The 20,634-nt window shown below is 43.6% G+C and overlaps 1 protein-coding gene across 1 annotated transcript in view; it reads right to left on the bottom strand.

Moving 5' to 3' along the window:
* Positions 1-2,432: 2,432 nt before the first annotated feature.
* aatf (apoptosis antagonizing transcription factor) overlaps positions 2,433-20,634 on the bottom strand; it is a 115,402-nt gene continuing 97,200 nt past the window's right edge. Inside the window, exon 12 of the mRNA XM_038814268.1 lies at positions 2,433-3,235. Within this exon, the coding sequence (XP_038670196.1) occupies positions 3,178-3,235 (58 nt within the window). The 3' untranslated portion in view covers positions 2,433-3,177. The remainder of the gene's footprint in view (positions 3,236-20,634) is intronic.

Below are 20,634 nucleotides of genomic sequence, written 5' to 3'. Positions count from 1 at the left end.
TTGTCGAAGGCATCTTGCATTTGATACACACATGATGATGGAAGGAGTGAGTGTTTAAAGGTCCTGGGTGGTATAAAGCTTGTTGATGGTTGTTGAAGCTGCACTCATCCAGGCAAATTGATATTCTATTACACTCCTGACTTGCACTTGTAGCTGGTGGACAGACTTTGGGAAGTCAGGTGGTGCGTTCCTCACTGCACAATTCCAGCCACTTACCTTAGGTGGTTGGTCCAGCCAATGGTAACCCTCAAAGTGTTAATGGTGGGGGAATTGAGTGATGGTAATACCGTACAATGTCATGGGGAGTTGATTATACTCACTTTGGCAGAGATGATTATTCCCTGGCATTTGGGTGGCTCAAATGATACTTGCCCCTTATCACCCCAAGTCTGAATGTTGTCCAGGTCTTACTGTGTGTTTGGCAGGGCAGTTTTTTTCATCTGAGTTGCAAATGGTACTGAACACAGCAACAATTAGTGAACATCTAATTTTCTAACCTTATGGTCAAGGGAAGGTCATTGATGGAGCAACTGAAGATGATTGGGTTTGGCAGGAAAGGCAGAATCTGGAATCATAGAAGTTCCAGTGAAGAAGGAGGCCATTCGGCCCATCAAGTCTGCACCTGCTCTTGGAAAGAGCACCCTACCCAAGCCCACACCTATCCCCATAACCCCATAACCCAGTAACCCCACCCAACACTAAGGGCAATTTTGGACATCAAGGGCAATTTAGCATGGCCAATCCACCTAACCTGCACATTTTTGGACTGTGGGAAGAAACCAGAGCACCCGGAGCAAACCCACGCACACACGGGGAGAACGTGCAGACTCCGCACAGTGACCCAAGCCGGGAATCGAACCTGGGACCCTGGAGCTGTGAAGCAATTGCGCTAACCACTATGCTACCATGCTGCCCTCAAAGAACTTGTCGTACGAGGAACGGTTGAAGACTCTGGGTCTGTACTCGTTGGAGTTTGGAAGGATGAGGGGGGAATCTTATTGAAACTTACATGATACTGCGAGGCGTGGATAGAGTGGACGTGGAGGGGATGTTTCCACAAGAAGGAAAAACTAGAACCAGAGGGCACAAGCACAGGCAAAAGGGACGATCCTTTAAAACAGAGATGAGGAGTAATTTCTTCAGCCAGAGGGTGGTGAATCTGTGGAACTCTTTGCCGCAGAAGGCTGTGGAGGCCAAATCACTGAGTGTCTTTAAGACAGAGATAGATAGGTTCTTGATTAATACGAGGATCAGGTGTTATGGGGAGAAGGCAGGAGAAGGGGAATGAGAAAGTATCAGCCATGATTGAATGGCAGAGCAGACTCGATGGGTTGAGTGGCCTAATTCTGCTCCCATATCTTATGGTCCCATGGTTTAGAACACTACACTGAGGAATCATTGTAGCGATGACCTGGAGCTGAGGTGATGATGGTCTCCAGTAACCACAACCATGTTCTTTAGTGGTCGGTCTGACACCAGCCAGTGGAGAACTTGCCACCTGACTCCCATTGACTTTAATTTTATTATGGATGCTTGATGTCATATTCAGTCAAATGCTGCCTTGATGTCAAAGGCAGTCACTCAACTCAACTGGAATTCAGCTTTTTTGTCCATGTTCGAACCCCGGCTTTATCGAGATCTGAAGCCGAGAGGGGTCCTGGCAGAATCCAAACTGAGCATTGGCGAGCAGGTTACTGATCAGTAAGTACAGTATGATAGCACTGTTGAGGTAATCTTCCATCACATTGCTGATAGTCAAGAGTAAACCGATTTGTCCTATTGTTTTTGTGGACAAGACATACTTTGTCAAGGTTTGAAGCTGTAACAGTTTGGCTGTGCGGCACTAGTTTTGGAGCACAATAGCTGGTATGCTGTCTCGCCTCATAGCCTGTGCTCTATGCATTGCGGCCATTTTTAAAAAATCGTGCGAGTGTATTGAAATGGCTGCAGGCTGGCATCTGCGATGCTGAGCTCCTCAGGATAAAATAGATCATCCACTGACCCCAAAAAGAAAATGCTGGAAAATCTCAGCAGGCCTGGCAGCATCTGTAGGGAGAGAAAAGAGCTAACGTTCCGAGTCCAGATGACCCTTTGTCAAAGCTCGAGACCATCCACTAGAGTGTCTAAAGATGTCCTTTCCAATGACACACTGCTTTGCCATCATTGAAGAATTTCTATCTGATCTTTAGTTATCCATCACCACTCTTGACAGAATGCTGCGGGACTGCAGAACCTCAATCTAAGCTGTTTCTTATGGGATCACTTTGCTCTGTCTAAGCACACTGCTTTATATTGTAGCTTCCCCCAGGCTGGCATTAGAAATATTTCTACAGGTGCTAAAATATTACATTCCAGTACAAGTGAAAGGTGCTCGTTTACCTTCAAAGCAAACGCTGCAGTCTGCCAGAAAAATCAGTGCACTCCACCAGGTTGGTGATAGGGAGCAAGAGTCTTTATTTTAGCAGGACATTTCAATGTAGCCTACTCAACAATGCACGTGAAGTTGTGCAAAAGTTCACTTTACTCCCAGCATCGTACTATAACAGCAATACATTTTATTTAATCCATCATGAGATGGCCGTACTTCAAAATACAAGAGAAGCTTGGCACAAGATTAGTGAAAGTCAGTTAATCACTTCCTTGCACACCACGCTCTCCTGTAGCTCGTGCTCCAAGTATCATTAGCTTTAAAAGTGTATTTGTAGAAAATATGTCACGAGTGTGAGGATATCAATAACTTGTATAAAAGGTCAGCCCTGCTGCTCTCACAATAAACACCTCATTCTCTAAAAAAAATAATAAATATGCTATAATGGCAATATGACATTTATTGGGAAAAAGATAGACTTGGATAATCCAAGCTTGGGAGCGAATACTGTTTTCTTCCCTTCTAGTAAACAGGTGGCTGGGCAAGTGTTTTCTACCTGCTGTAACCTGTGCTACAATGCCCCTTCTCCACCAAAAAGCAAAATGGTTCAACATAACAATTTCCAAGTTACAGGGTGAGGGGATTGGGGATAGACTCAAAATATAGTTCCTGACATTTATAAAAATCTTTTCACCGTGAACAGAATTCGATTGGGAAATGTAATCCTGACTTGCAGAAAATGGGTAACAATCAAGCCTGCTGTTTTTCTGTGTCATTATAACCAATGTTCAACGGTCCAGTAGCGATGATCATTGCTCATCCTCAACTTGCTTGATTTTTCCAAAGAGAGATCTGTACAGTTCTGACCTGGATAGGAGGAAAATAAAACATTGAGAACACTGCTGTCGAAAAAAAATGCACCTCTACCTCTGGTTAGCTGACGGTGGCCTGGTGAGGGAGTCTCTCAATTCACAGCAATTGGAATGGAATAGTTTCCAAACATCAGTTTTAAGACGATGAATGCTGATCACACCATTGAAGGAAAATGGTGAGGAGGTCTTGCTGGCCATAATGGGGGCAAGTTCCAATGATTACGTTGTCATTGGACAAAATTCCTTAAATAATATTTAATTTAGGGACTTTCCATAATATTGTAATTTCAACAATGTCTTAAATCTACTCAGTTAAAATTAACATCCCGACACATTTCACTTCTCCAATGTATATGGCCATTGTTTTAAATTGGATAAATTAGGTCCACACACAAAGCAAGCCTAGGCGGGGCAGCATGGTGGCACAGTGGGTTAGCCCTGTTGCCTCACGGCGCCGAGGTCCCAGGTTCGATCCCGGCTCTGGGTCACTGTCCGTGTGGAGTTTGCACATTCTCCCCGTGTTTGCGTGGGTTTCACCCCCACAAACCCAAAAGATGTGCAGGGTAGGTGAATTGGCTACGCTAAATTGCCCCTTCATTGGAAAAAAAAATGAATTGGGTACTCTAAATTTATTTTAAAAAAGCAAGCCTAGGCGAGCTGCCTGAGTTTCCAACAGTGACATCAGTGGAACTCAAGCCAACAGTGTAGAGTTCAATCATAAGATACTAGGCGCAGAGTTCAAGTCTTGGGAGGGCCAGGCCCAATACTTTTGTCACTAGCAAGGCTTGCCAAACGTGTCCAAGTCATTGCAATATCAAGTTGTCCAGCGGACATCCAGACAGCAGCAAGATATGGTCAGGGGGACGGGTGAACCAGCAACCTTTACTATTCCTGCAGAGCCTGGAGTGACATCCCTGCATCTCGCTGCCCAACATATCTTTGAAACAGTAACAGTCAGAGTGCTCGCCAAAATGGACTGGGAAGCTATTTTTTTTCTGGACACTGCTTATGCAGGATCGATGAAATTAAAATCTGTCCGTAGGAATCTGTAAAGAAATAAATTCTAAATTTAGCTTAGGTTTTCAATGGCACAGGTTATTTTTGTTCATGAATGACAGTTCTCAATGCATCACCAATGATCACCCATTTTATACCTTGTCTGAACTTCAGCTACGATATAACTTTTTGATCTCCGCTCCATACAATCTGCTTAATCCCTGGAGCAAACGGCGAAACCGATCTCCTCAATTTATTCATCGTCACATTGCGACAATTTCTGTTCCAAATTTTTAATCGTTAATGAAAGCCTGAGGACACACTGCAAGCCCCACTTACATTGTTTGGATGTGAAGTATTTCCAATCCAAACAATCTTCAAAATTAGAATTCCTATTCATTGCACGCACATCTTGGGGTAGATTTTTGTTGTCACCACCTGGGTGTAAAACATCATCAGGTGTAGCCCCAAAACACAATTCTGGCGAGGGGACTCTCACACTGGCTAACAGAACCCTCCGCTGAAATGACTGGAAGGACATATTTGGGATCTTCCTTAAGGGCCACCTTATCTACCCTACCAGGTTTTCCCGAGGTAAGTAAAGAGACAAAAAGGAGCAGGCAAACAGAAGGAGGGAGATACAGAAAGAGAGGAATAAGAGAGGCAAACCAAAATACTTCTATCAAAAATATTTGACTCCACGGAAAAACACTTCAATTATATACACGGATATTGAAAGCTAAACCCAAAGCTCGTTCATTATATTAAAGGGCCGATCTACACTTGATTGGAACAAAGATGCTACTGACAAAGTGTATTGGGGCAGTCACCCTGTAGTGCAAATTGAAGCAAAAAACCTTTCTCCGGAACACGGCAATATTGGTGCACCAAAATATTGTCCGAGATTATTGCAGCACAAGAAGGGGTTGCTTAAAAGTTAGATGGCCAAGTAAACCAGAGTACTGGTGCACCTGATCCTAATCAACTCTAAGACAGCTTCAGCAGAGACTCAGATGGGTTACCTGGCTGTGCCTGCACTTGGGTCCATGGAGTAGGCCAGAAATTAACATAGGCACATAGGTAGAAACAACAATTGCAAATTCACTTTGCAGGCACTTTTCCTTTACGTGCATCAAGTTCCTCAAAATGTGGGCGGCACGGTGGCGCAATGTATAGCATTGAGGACCCGGGTTCGATCCCGACTCTGGGTCACGATCCATGTGGAGTTTTCACATTCTCCCCATGTCTGCGTGGGTTTTACCCCCACAACCCAAAGGTGTGCAGGTTAGGTGGATTGGCCACACTAAATTGCCACTTAATTGGAAAAAATAATTGGGTACTCTAAATTTTCAAAAAAAGTTCCTCAAAATGTCAGAGACAGCCCGTCAAAATTGCAAATGTTGTACTTGGCAACACAAGGCAACACCATTGCAGAAGCAGACATTAACACACACTCGCCCAAATCCTGCATGTGAAACCTGGCATCACCCGTGCAGCACAGCTGGACACAAACAAAAAACCAACACAATCACTAAGTGGGCTTCAAGCAGACACACAATTTTAATTAGGGTCAACTTTCCTTTGCAATTTTCAACAGAACAAACCAGATTACTCCTCATGGGGATGGTAATAAGGGAAAAATAATCTCCTGTCAGTATCCAACATTAATTGCCTTTGTTCTGCAATCGACCAAAGTAAAGTCAAATTCTCCACATAAAAGAAGAGGCTTTAACATTGTAGTTGCACTGAAACAATAGCACTGAACCTGCATTCTGTGCTCAAGCACTGCTTCCACCCACCATAAACCTGCAAGATATTTTCCAATAATTACAGTTTTAAAATAACTAAATCAGGAATTTAAGCAGCCTTCAAAATATCACAAACATTTTTCTAGCAGAACCCAAAATTGTAAAGATTGCAGCTGTCTTTAGCAATTGTTCACTATTCTAGGTTGGCAAGCCACAGCTACTGCAGCATGTCAATAGCATGGAGTCTGAACACCAGAAACATGAAAAAAAAATTATTATTTTTTAAATGAAATCTCATTTTACAAAGCTATTCATTATTGATGCTACCTCTTTTCAATTCTTTTTGAAGGCAAAGCCACTGCACCAACTTCTCCAAGAACCTTGTCAAATTAAATAACAAATATTCTAAAGGTGCACCCTGACTGGTTACCATGTTCCAAAGCAATCAAGTATTTTCTAGAGGCATGTTCCTTTCAGCCAGGTCCTTCAACAGGGGAAACTAGATGGAATATTTTAATAGGATAGACAAAAATCTCACAGGCACTGAAAAGATTCGAGGAATTCAATCAAACAAGCAATAAGAGGACTGTATATTTTGGACTTGAATAATAATGCTTCAAAGACAATGGGAGCAACTCTGACATAAGATTCCAATTACGTCCGGCCATTCAACAACTTAGTTTACTGGGTTCTTCCTATTCCAGCATTGCTTGTTCTTATGAAACATTCTGTTTCCGACAAAAAATAAACAGCAGAAGGTTCATGGAACTAGCTACAATCAGTTTTCAATGAAAACCCACAATAATTTAAAATCACTGCTGGTTCACCTACTGCCATTGAAACAAAACGTTATCCCATTTTGGTATAAGTGGATCAGGTGGAAGTGAACAGGATCACAGATAAATACAAGTGCAGAAAGGGCCCCTCGGTCCATCGAGTCTGCACTGCCAGATCAAAGGCAGCTGATCCCATTTGCCAGCACTTGGGCCATAGCCTTGAATGTTAAGACGTGCCAAGTGCTCATCCATGTACTTTCTCAAGGATGTGAGGCAATCTGTCTCTACCACCCTCCCGGGCAGTGTGTTCCAGACCATCACCATCCTCTGGGTAAAAACATTTTCCCTCAAATTCCCCCCCATGAACCTCCCCCCTTCACTTTGAACTTGTGACCCCTTGTAGTTGACTCAACTAAGTTGAGCTGTTCCCTATCCACGCCCCATGTAATCTTGTACACCTCGATCAGGTCACCCCTCAGTCTTCTCTGCTCCAGCGAAAACAACCCAAGCCTATCCAACCTCTCTTCATAACTTAAAATGTTCCATCCCAGGTAACATCTTGGTGAAACGCCTCTGCATCCGCTCCAGTGCAATCACATTCTTCCTATAATTGGCCACCAGAACTGCACACAGTACTCCAGCTGTGGCCTTACCAAAGTTCTATATACCTCCAACATGACTTCCTTTCTTTTTGTAATCTATGCTACGATTGATAAAGGCAAATGTCCCATAAGCCATTTTCACCACCCTATTAACCTGCTCGTCTGCCTTCAGAGATTTCTTTACAAACACGCCACGGTCTCTTTGTTCCTCAGGACTTCCCAATGTGGGGCCATTCATTGAATATTTCCTTGTCAAATTGCTCCTTGCAAAGTGTAACACCTCTCATTTTTCAGGATTAAATTCCATTTGCCACTTTTCTGACCATTTGACCATCCCATTTATGTCTTCCTGCAACCCAAGACTCTCAGCTTCACTGTTAACCATTCGGCCTATCTTTGTGTCATCCAAATCTTCAGACCTGGGTCATAGCTTCAAAAGAGCTTTACAGTAATAAATACAAGCTGGTCAGATATTGGGGTGGGTGTCCTGTTCAGCAGTGATTCAGTACTAGTTGGCAAGTTGTAAATATTTTAATTTCCCCTTTTAAAAGATTTTTGGAGTACCCAATTCTTTTTTCCAATTAAGGGGCAATTTAGCATGGCCAATCCACCTACCCTGCACATCTTTGGGTTGTGCGGGCGAGACCCACACAGACATGGAGAGAATGTGCAAACTACACAGAGTGACCAGGGGACGGGATCGAACGCGGGTCCACGCCACCATGAGGTTGCAATGCTGACCACTGTGCCTCCGTGCCGTCCTTTAATCTCCCTGTTAAGCAACCCCCCCCCCCCCTCCCCCTCCACTAGCCCATTTCTTATTCAATGCTCTTCCTCTCTTTAGACCCTTACTGGAATACAGTGCAAAGAATACCGGTTGCCTGATACTTTGCACAAATAATGATAACATGCATGTATGGCTTGACCAAGTGCTTGCTGAATATCTGACTACAGAAGGGTTGGGTTTCATCTGGTCTCTGCTTAACAGGGGCTGGTTTAGCACAGTGGGTTAAGACACCTGGCTTGTAATGCAGAACAAGACCAGCAGTATGGGTTCAATTCCCGTTCCAGCCTGCCCAAACAGGCGCCAGAATGTGGCGACCAGGGGCTTTTCACAGTAACTTCATTGAAGGCTACTTGTGACAATAAGTGATGATTATTATTAACAGCCACAGCTGAGAGAGCCATGCAGCAGCAATGTTAAAATGATGCTTTCCTTCCCCTATTTCAGGGACCCAATTGTAGCAGCCCAACCACTGCTTTGGTTCAATATTCCTCACAGTACCCAATACCAGGTACTCTCACTCATTGCAGCAAGGGTCAGATACACATGCCACAGGTGGTAAGTGGGCTGCAAATGGTTGCACAGAGATGACTTCCCCTTCGAGACTTTCACCAACTGGATTCACTGCCTTGGCATGTCCACATGTATATTGGGTTTGATGGCACTTTAACAAAAACACGAGCAACTTCACAGTAAACACACCAGATTTCCAAAAGGTGGCAGCCGGGCATGCCATTCTCTTTCTTTTTCATACAGCAATGCCAGTAGGTCATCCCATTATAAACACTCAGAAAATGGGGCTCATTGGTCATTACTGTAAACAAGGTGGATCTGAGGGAAGTTTTGGCAAGTTAAATAAAAATTAAATTTCTCAAGCTGTGATGTTCAAACATCAGGGATGTGATTTAATGTTTTAAAAATTATTTTCCTTTTAATTTCCTAATTTCCAAAGCGCAGAGTTGACATGGCAAGCCCTTAATCCAGTGTTTTTCAAACCCCCCCCCCCCCCCCCCCCCCCGGAACCACTTTACAAACTGGCCGACCTTTGGGGCCCACGCCGCCCGACCTTCGGGACCCACGGCGTCATCCATCACCTGCTTTGTTCCTGATTTGAGTTTCTTCTTAATTGTTTGTTCACCAGAGACCCTGGAGTTTTGGACACCACACACACACCAGGAGAGCTTTGTCCTGTCGGACACTCTCCTGAGTAGCTTTTCCCAGCAGATCCAATTGCAAGATCCTGGTCTGTTTGTGACTCTGGCCCTCTCTTCCTTTATTACAAAACGATCTATCTTCAGTTCTTCACACATTCCTGTTGCTTGCTTGCTGGCAGCTACAAAATAGAGGCATCCCTGCTCAGTGATTTCGCGCTCAGAGCTACGGCACGTCAGTGTACGGGGTGCGTGACCTGCTCTCTGCCATCGCTTCTGGCTGGAAGACTCCCATTGATTCTTGAAAAAAAATAATCTGGTCCTGGGACAGTGCTGAGGTCAGGAGGTGGCAGTCTGCCCCGCGGGGCTGCAGGCCTGTGGTCTGCTAGATCCAGCTGAGGGAGCACACATGTGCGGGATGGCTGGCATTCTTGAAAGCCAGTTTTGGTCGGCGTTCTTCCCGTGATGGGGAACGCTACGAATGACCGTGGATCACGACCCTAAGTTTGAAAATGTCTGCCCTGATGCATTTCCGTGCATGTTCCAAAAAACCCAATTCAAATTTAATCCAATTCACAAGAGACATACTTGAGCCAAGGTGACAAGAAAAGGCATTACACCAGATCTGTTGATTGATTCTACGTTTGATTTAGCCAAAAGGCCCAAGATGTGATGTCCACTTTCAGGGTCAAACACTAGCAGTGTATATGCTAAAAGCCTGGATTAATTTGCGAGTATATATAATTAAGCCTAGTTGATATTAAAGGGCAAAAGGCCCAATGCACAAACTTTTGAATTGAGTTTATAAAGGTCAGGCTGATCAGTGACTTGCTACATAAAGGTTGATTAAAAATTTTGATTTTTATGTCTGGATAAGCAGAGGAATTGTAGGAAATCCGCATGAAATTAAGATGCACATACACGGATTATGTTTGTGCAGTAGGCATTTGTCATCCATTTGAATTTAGCTTAATTAGTTGCACTCGTGGCTGAGTCAGGAGTTCACAGGTACAAGCCCCACTCCAGGACTTGAACATGTAATCTGGGCTGAGGCCCCAGTGCAGAATTGAAGGAGTTCTGCATCATTAGAGGGTGGTCTTTTCGATGACACTTTAAATTGGTCTGTTTAAGAAAAGGGGAAAAAAGTAAATGAAAAAGCAAGGAACTTAGCCCGAGTCTTGGTCAATAACCAACTCCCTCTTAATCAGCGGCACCAACATCATTCATCTCATTTGCCGGAGGCAAAGTGGCTATCATGTTTGCAAAGATAAGAGTAATTACACTTCAGGAAAAAAAAGCATCCAATTGGCGAGGAAGTATATGCGGGTAGCCCAAGACTTTGAAAGTTGCTGCATAAAATAAAAGTTCTGCCTGCAAAGACAACACAGCTAGAAAACGACTGGCGGGGGATGTGCAGTTATGAAATGATATCCTAACATTTGCCCCTGCTTCAGCTACAATATATTGAAATAGAAAATGGTACAATGCACTCAAGACTGGGAGCATCAGTTTGGTAACAGGTGATGCTGTACATTAGAATGTGTTAAATTGATGGAATGTGGGCTTGAGCACACTATAGGTAGATGACTTTAAAAAAAAGGTCCCCTTACGCCGAGGGCTGCTGAAGGCCTAAATTGAAAGTTTTTTGACATTCCTCATCTAGGTCTCCTTATTCATCAATTTACAGGTCAAAGTATTGTGAAATTGGAACACCATCCACTTGCTATATAAAGTCACTTGTAACGGACAAGGAGGGAGGTGGTGGGATAACTTTTCCCAGATTTTCCTCAGTTCCTGGTTGTCTGCAACAAGGTGTGTTTTAGAGGGAGTGTTTAAAAGCTTTTCAGTGTTGCGATTTGCAGTAATGAACGGAAAACAAGCTTTCGACTAAATTAAAATCAGAAGGATAATGTTTACTCACTCAATGCCCGAAATGCATTCACTCTGCCATGCACACAGACATACACGCAATCAAGGATGGGTTCTTAAGACAAAGCACGCATTTAGATTATTAGCAAGTAGTAAATCACGTATCCAAGTTTCAGTCCTTTAAAAATGCATGCACCACAGGCCTGGATGGAGAACCCTTGTGGTTCTTTGTCTGGAAACCCAGAGGCTTCCAACTTCCATTGATCCAAAGTCATGGCCAAATCTAGCAGAGACATGGATTTGCAGGTGAAATTGAATTGGCACACTCTTACTGCCTGGGTTGTTTGGTTGCTAGGCAGAGTTCCTTGAGGATGGGCCCTCTTGACCGGTTAGTTTGCAGACTGGTCCGTGCCTCCCTGCTTCTGGGAGTAAAAGAACTCACAATCTGAATTTGGTTGAGGTCATGTGACCTTTAACAGTTACATTATTTTAACTCATTTCCTGAAACCTGCCTCTACATTCCAATTAAGCAACCCATATTTTTCAAATACCAGTTTTGTATACTTTAACCAGGTTTTGCTTGCTTATCGGTGTAGAGTCCTTGGATAGAGAAACCTTTTTTTAAAAATTAAGGACGAAGCTGAAAACCTTCTGCTCAGCTTAGAACCCGGGAAACAACTTCTCTATCCAGACAGATCTGGCCCTTCCCCATTAGCTACACCAGCTGCACTCAAAGCAGACAGCATTCATTTGTCTCTTGTAAAACGATGTGCCTTGATTTGTTTAGCCAGGCTCAAATTGTAACAACATTACATTAGCTCTCTATCTGTAATAGGTAAAATTGTTTTAATATCCATTAGCAGAACTTGTAACAATCACTGATTATCTCACCTTTAATCACAGCTCTACCTCTATACTGTCTATATCCATTCTAACCTGGGTCAAGTATGATCATTTTCTTATATTCATCATAGCAGGTAAAAAGGATAGCCATCACTTCTCTTCCAGTTAGGGAATTTCTAGGAAGGATTCTTCATTTGCTGGGAGGGATCTCCACCCTTTACATCCGTCTCCCTCTGCCCTCAAGGGGTGTTAATAAATGTTTATCATTAGCTGGTTTCTGCAAGGTGACCATAATGCTTGCCTGGTATTTTCATTGCCCAAACAAATGGTCCCCGATGGCATTAGCACTGACGCACAATGGGGTTTGATTCAGTCATTTGCAACTGCTGATAAGATTTTCCTTCAGCCCCCTTAATTTCATTCTGCAGCTCCTAAGATTGTGCAGCTATTGTGCATCAGTTTTTGTAGACATTTAGATAATTGTAGCTGTTACCTCCAGTGGAGATCTGTTGCATCTTTTTAATGTCCCTTCAAAGGAATGTCCCAAAAACATGGTTTAAGCAATTTGGCCTGAACAAAATGTCGGACAAGGCTCCCATCTGCAACAACCATAGGTTCAAACCAGCACTGACTGACGCCACCTTCAAAAGGTGGAGACAGGACGGGGGGACACTGACAGTCAGGGACCTATACACGGACGACAGGATCGCAACACTGGACGAACTGACAGAGAAATTTCAGCTAGCTGGGGGGAACGAGCTACGGTACCTGCAGCTCAAAAACTTCCTACGAAAGGAGACAAGGACGTACCCACAACCGCCACGACAGACACTACTGGAAGACCTACTGGACGCAAGTATCCTAGAGAAAGGGAACTGTAGTGACATGTATGGCCGACTGGTAGATAGGGACGACACCGTACTGGACGCAACAAGAAGGAAATGGGAGGACGACCTGGGGATGGAGATAGGGTGGGGACTCTGGAGCGAAGCACTGCATAGGGTCAACTCCACCTCCACGTGCGCAAGGCTCAGCCTGACGCAACTAAAAGTGGTACATAGAGCCCACTTAACGAGAAACCGTATGAGTAGGTTCTTCCCGGAGGTGGAGGACAGATGTGAGCGGTGCCAAAGAGGCCCGGCCAACCACGCCCACATGGTCTGGTCTTGCCCCAGACTTGTGGAGTACTGGACAGCCTTCTTCGAGGCTATGTCCAAAGTGGTGGGGGTGAGGGTGGAGCCATGCCCGATAGTGGCGGTCTTCGGGGTTTCAGACCAGCCAGATCTATTCCTGGGGAGGAGGGCGGACGCCCTTGCCTTTGCCTCCCTGATCGCCCGCCGTAGAATCCTGTTTGGCTGGCGGTCAGCAGCACCGCCCAGAGCTGCAGACTGGCTGTCCGACCTCTCGGATTCTCTCCAAATGGAGAAAATCAAATTCGCCATCCGAGGGTCGGACGACGGCTTCCACAGAACGTGGGAGCCATTCATGCAATTGTTCCGGGACCTGTTTGTGGCCAACGTACAAGAGGAAGAATAGTCGGGGGAAGGTAGCCGGCGGGGAGGGGGGGGGCTACGGGCTCGTTACGGGGGTTTGATGGCTAGCTAAGGCCCAAAACCAAACTAAATAAATGCCAATAAACATGTTGGGGAATGTAAAATATGTATGCCGGCAAAGAGGGGGAGGCCACAGTTATTACTACGAAGATGCTCACCTGTAAATATATATGTTAATTTTTGCGTGTTTTTTTTTCTCTCTCTAACAATTTGTAATTTGTTCAATATAAAACATGAAAACTGAATAAAAAACATTTATAAAAAACAACATGGTTTACATTTCAACGTCCTATCCAGGCAAGCAGGCTTGGACAGCTTCACCTGACCCCCTTTGATTCCATAATTTTGCAACAAAGACTGCCAATTTTCAATGTTGTTTCAAAGAAAAATAAAAGTGTTCAATTTTTGCACATTCACAGGTACACCTGAGAGGGCCGGAGAACAGGATTGAAGTCCATGCTCCAGATGCAAAACAACTCAGTCTGCAACCCACCTGCTTAATGATGAGACGTTTTTAAAAAAAGGACGAGATGAATTCATCATACACAGGACAGTAAAGTTTGAATAATCACAGTAAGGAACATTGGCGGCCAGCTTAGCATGGGAGCCTAGGTGGATCAATGATCTCCTGCCCCAAACATTACTAGGTCATCATGTTCAATTCATATGCAGTGGACAATTAATTGGCAGTGACTTTATGGCATCCAGCAACATTAGGGCAGAATCTCAAATCTTACATTGCACATTAAACAACTGGGGGAGGGGAACAAGAATGAGGACAAATAATGTGCTTCCCCAGCAACATGGTAACCCCCTTGCTCCCAGCAAATTTAAAGAACTTCCAGAGGTGGATTAATTTCTGGTCCACTAACATCCTCGCTGTTAGCACTATTGTGTTTTCCTGCATCAATTGATTTGTGATTTACATATAAATTAGACAATTACTATACAAGGCCGTATTTAGCATACAAAATTAATTTACAACTATAACCGTTCGTAAATCTCCAACACACTTTAAGATGACGCAGTGAGAAGATGGGAGCGGATCGCAGATCTGAGAACTTAGGGGACATGAATTACATGGCAATTCTGATATGATGCTCATTCGGATCTGTTCACCTTTATAAAAAGGAATACAAACCACCAATGTCCATTACAAAAATAAAACGTTAAGCGCGATTTCAGTTCAGTCCAGCAATACACAGGCATGGGTTACAAACAGTATTTCTGGCTGCTTCTCTCTTTTTTTCTATCGCTGCAATGTTTTTTTTTTTGGCCAGGTACACCATGCGGAAACAGAAACTCATCAATCCTGCAAGTTTAACCTTGTCACTGTTGAAATTCACTAGGGTAAGGGTACATTTTAATACTTTCAGCTCCCTTAAGGCTATGCAAAATGAACCATGATTCTTTGATTTTTCGTATTAAAAGTAGATTTGAGCCAGTGATTTGTAACAGGTTTCCTCCCCTTCACAGCATTTTTTCAGAATATCATTAGTAGAGGTAAGTTGGAGTAAGGTATTTCATGGTTGATACAGATTCATATTAGGCAGCATATTACCGCCAGTGCATTGAGAGATTTGGTGCTTCCTGTAGGAGTTCAAAAACTTAATATGGGGCAGTGCAGTGGTGTGGAATAAGTGTTAACATGAGCCATTACAAAGCTGCAAGGTTGCTGGTTCAATCGCCATCTCAACTTGTTTCCTCAACTTATTTTTTGATCGAGTGCTGTCAGGTTGGGAAATGGTGAGCAGAGACTGGAAATGACGGCAGGGAGAAGACAGCGAGGGAATATCCTTCCTGGGCAGTTCAATGGGACTGGCCGGGTGGATCCAGAGGACCTCTTGCACAGAATCACACAATTGTTACAGCGCAGAAGGAGGCCATTTGGCCCATCCTGTCTGCACTCGCTCTCCAAAGAAGCAACAAGACCATCCGGTGGTCATATGTGCACTTTTTTGATTCTAGCAGCTTATTGAATACATACATGAATACTTAGTTTTGGAATTTGGTTAAAACTATAATAGACTGTTGGAATAATCTTGAGAGAATGCCTTCAAAACTGCTTGATTTCTTTATCTGATTACAGCATGTCCTTCAGAAATCTGAATAGTAATTCTGTTAAATGTTCTTCCCCCAGCTTTCTGTAAAAGTGGATATGTGATGAGCATATGTGATGGGCTGGTTTAGCTCAATGGGCTAAATCGCTGGCTTTTAAAGCAGACCAAGCAGGCCAGCAGCACGGTTCGATTCCCGTACCAGCCTCCCCGGACAGGCACCGGAATGTGGCGACTAGGGGCTTTTCACAGTAACTTCATTGAAGCCTACTCGTGACAATAAGCGATTTTCATTTCATTTCATTTTCAACACCTAGTGCATTTCCCTGCTCTTTCCCCATACCCCTTCCAGCTGTTATAATGTCCTTTACACTTGTTTCTGATTAGCCAAAAGGTCACTGGAAAGGATTTGGGAGCACAGTGCTTGTACTCTCTCATTAACGGTTACATAGGCCCAAAGAGACCCAAGATAAGATGACCCAGCATCCACGGGACAGAACCCCAGACAATAACTGCAGGAGACGACAAGAGGGTAGAAAAATTATGGAAATAAAGATACAATGACAAAATGGGAAATAAATATTTGGCACCAAGATTATTTTCAAACACCTTTCACAATCTCATCACCAGGGAACAGATATATATTGTATATATCCTGGGAACAGATATGCATTGTTCCACAATTACTGGTCATAGACCAGAAACATTTGCTCATCACATATCCACTTTTACAGAAAGCTGGGGGAAGAGCATTTAACAGAATTACTATTCAGATTTCTGAAGGACATGCTGTAATCAGATAAAGAAATCAAGCAGTTTTGAAGGCATTCTCTCAAGATTATTCCAACAGTCTATTATAGTTTTAACCAAATTCCAAAACTAAGGTATTCATGTACGTATTCAATAAGATGCTAGAATCAATAAAGTGCACATCATGACCACCGGATGGCAGTATTTAATGGCTTCTCCATTAACTGAGATGGATCCAAGTTTGCCAGAATGCTGCACAAGTCAAAACATAAAAAGCTAAGCAGTCTGACAATACTTAGCACTTACAAAATAAGGGTGGAAATGTTCTTTTGTGGGCTTTTTAGCAAATCCCTTGAGCTGCTTGCTTTCAAGCATAAAAGAGAAGCGATGAGCATTTCACAAGCAATCTCTCCTCTCATGAGCAGCCTGTGAGGTTTAGAAATTTCCTTCATCAAACAAATTTGTAGTCGTTTCTAGAAATTCCAATGACTGATTTGAAATTTTATTACAAATCGCACCTTCAATGTTCCCGCCCTGAAGACGCCAAAGTGTGCCACGGTGCTGGTTATTCACACTTCAAGCCCCAATTTTCCTTGCACCTTGCCAGAATGGCTGTTTTTCACGTGGGCACTCGGACCAGAGTGAAATGCGTCATTCAGTTATGCAACAGTGGTTGAGGAGATGTCAACGCAGTATAATTAGGCTTGATCCAGTGCACACACTCATTCAACAACAGAAGACATGGATCAATATTTGGGAGCAGAGACCCTGGCTGATTCTCCCCCCCCCCCCCCCCCCCCCCCCCCCCCTACCCCACCCCTCCTCCAGCCCAGTGGCGATTAACACATCATGAAATACAAAGGTATTCTGTTGGTGTACCTGCAGTAAAAGGGTTGTCAAAGAAGCGGCGGGGCCAATTCAGACTAAAATGGAGATAATTAGTCGAGGCAGAAGGTTTGGCTGAATTACTGAATGAGCACTTGCAATGCTTACCAAGGAAGAGGATTTTGCCACGGTTATGATAAATTAGATGGTAGTTGGGAAATTGGAGGCAGTAAAAGTAAAAAAAAAAGGTACTAGAAAGGCCAGCAGTGCTTTAAAGTAGATAAGTCACCCAGCTCAGATGGGACACATAATAAGTTTCTGAGGGACGCAAGGGTAGAAATTGGAAAGATGCTGGCTGCAATTTTCCAGTCTTCCTTAGACACGGGTAGGCACTGCAGGAATTCCGGAGGCAATTCTATTCCACGCCCCATCCAGAGTAAAAAAAAAGGTGCAGGATCAACTTGGCAATTACAGACCAGACCAGCCAGTTTAAAATCAGTTGTGACAAAACTTTTAGAATCAAGATTCAAGGGCAAATGGTGTTTGACGAATTTGATTGAGGTTCTTTGATGAGGTAACAAACAGAGTGGATTAGGCAATGCAGTTAATGTGTGCATAGACTCGCAAAAGGTTGTCTGATGAAGTACTACATATTGGGCTCGTTAGTTACCATAATTGAAGCCCACAGAAGAGGCAGTGACAGAAGAGGAAAAAATTGGCTAAAGGATTAAAGCTGAGATTTGCAGCGAATGGCTTTTCTTCAGGCACACTGAAGATATACAGCGGCACTCCCAAAAGTTCAGCACCAAGGCCAGTACCGTTTTTGATATACATTAATGAATTGGACAAGGGTGCAGAAACATAGAAAAAAATAGGAGCAGGAGGCCATTCGGTCCTTCAAGCCTACTCCGCCATTCATTATGATCATGGCTGATCATCCTACTCAATAGCCTAATCCCACTTTCTCCCATATCCTTTGATCCCCTTCGCCCCAAGTGCAATATCTAACTGCTTCTTTAAACCATACAATGTTTTGGCCTAAGCTACTAACTGTGGTAATGAATTCCACAGGCTCACCAGTCTCTGAGTGAAGAAATTTCTCATCGGTGTCCTAAAAGGTCTACCCCGTATCCTCAGACTGTAACCCCTGGTTCTGGACACTCACACCATCAGGAACATCCTCCTTGCATCTACCCTGTCCAGTCCCATTAGAATTTTAGATTTCTATGAGGTCACCCTGCATTCATCTGAACTCCAGCGAATACAATCCTAACCGATTCAATCACTCCTCGTACATTAGTACTATCATCCCAGGTGGGCAGCACAGTGGCACAATGGTTAGCACTGCTGCCTATGGCGCTGAAGATCTGGGTTTGATCCTAGCCCCGGGTCACTGTCTGTTGTGGAGTTTGCTTATTCTCCCCGTGTCTGCATTGGTCTCACCCCCACAACCCAAAGATGTGTAAATTAGGTGGATTTACCACGCTAAATTGCCCCTGAAATAGGAAGAAAATAATAATAATTGGATACTCTAAATTTATATTTTTTAAAAGCATTGCAATCCCAGGAATTAGTCTGGTAAACCTTCGCTGTACTCCCTCTATTGCTAGAATATCCTTCCTCAGATAAGGAGACCAAAACCACACACAATATTTCAGGTGTGGTCTCACCAAGGCCCTTTATAATTGCAGCAAGACCTCCCTGCTCCTGTACTCGAAACCTCTCGCAACGAAGCCAGCATACCATTTGCCTTCTTTTCTGCCTGCTGCACCTGCATGCTTATCATTATCATAGAATTTACAGTGCAGTAGGAGGCCATTTGGCCCATCGAGTCTGCACCGGCTCTTGGAAAGAGCACCCTACCCAAGGTTAACACCTCCACCCTATCCCCATAACCCAGTAACTCCACCCAACACTAAGGGCAATTTTGGACACTAAGGGCAATTTATCATGGCCAATCGAACCTAACCTGCACATCTTTGGACTGTGGGAGGAAACCAGAGCACCCGGAGGAAACCCACGCATACACGGGGAGGATGTGCAGACTCCGCACAGACAGTGACCCAAGCCGGAATCGAACCTGGGACCCTGGAGCTGTGAAGCAATTGTGCTATCCACAATGCTACTGTGCTGCCCACGTACGAGGACACCCAGGTCTCGCACATTCCCCTCTCCTAATTTATGACCATTCAGATATTAGTCTGCCTTCTTGTTTTTGCTACTAAAGTGGATAACCTCGCATTTATTACAGATGCAGATTACGAACCACAAATCTGATTTTCAAATTGTAAAAGTGATAGAAGTTGCAAAGACTTGCCCACCTTACCCACTACTTACCAAGCAGCTCTCACTCTTGTAGCCTGTTCTCTCAGTTCCACCTAACTCCCCATTTCCATCCAACTCCGAAAGCACCCTCACTCAGCCAACCAGTACTCAAGTGCATAAAAGCCAGCACGTGAAACTTGGAAGTGTAGCAGATTACCATAAACTTCAAAAGGCCATGGAGAAGCTGCTCGAATGGGCGCATAGCAGATGAAATTCAATGAGGAATGTGAGGTGTGACATTTTGGTAGGAAGAATGGAGAAAGACAATGCATGCTAAATTTTCATTTCTGAACCCAAATATTGGTTATTGGGCCGCTAGACAATTCTCAGGTCATTCTAGTCAAGCTTGATCCTAAGTGCATTTTCCAGCTCGTGCACACTGACTAGCAATGAGGTACCTCGCAGATTTTCTTCTCCAAAACTAACGAGATACGAGTCCAATCTGAGCGTCACTGAGCTACAATGGGCAAGATCAATTACCTAAGCAGAGTGGTCAAACTGAATCAAAACCTTCCTGCGCGACATAGCTCAAGTATACTCTACCCCTATCAAATAATGATTAGCAAATTCTTGCAACATTGAAATGGAACTCTAAAATTACTGTGGAGGAAGTGCTGCACCACAATTTTGACAGCCTGTCTCTAACCAGCCATTTCAAAATAGAGAGAACTATGGAGAAGGTAGTAGAATATAATTGACCAGGAAGTTACATTCTTGTGAAATGAACATTTATCTGCTCTCTTCTACTTCCCACAGAAATATAAAACAATTTGATAAAAGGTGCATTTCACAAATATATGCCAAACTGTAAGAGTGAAATTGAGCTCCAGAAACTAGCTAACTTAAAACCCTGTGCCCTGTCCAACACTGGATGAAGCGAAAGCAGTACATACAAGATGACAGCTCCAAAATAAAAACAATTAACGGTAATTGTAAATTATTACCAAGAGGTAGATGAATCCGAATGTGGTTTTGTTTAGATGATAAATAGACCATCGACCAAACTAAATTAGATTAAAATAATAATCTAGGTACATTAATGAAGAAAATCACTTTGATCAAGCTAAACATCAACAATTACCTCAGAGCAAGATAAAAGCAATTATCTTGGACTG

This window comes from Scyliorhinus canicula, chromosome 12, assembly GCF_902713615.1.
Source record: "Scyliorhinus canicula chromosome 12, sScyCan1.1, whole genome shotgun sequence".
Classification (NCBI taxonomy): Eukaryota; Metazoa; Chordata; class Chondrichthyes; order Carcharhiniformes; family Scyliorhinidae; genus Scyliorhinus; species Scyliorhinus canicula.
This window is presented reverse-complemented; position numbering and strand designations above follow the sequence as displayed.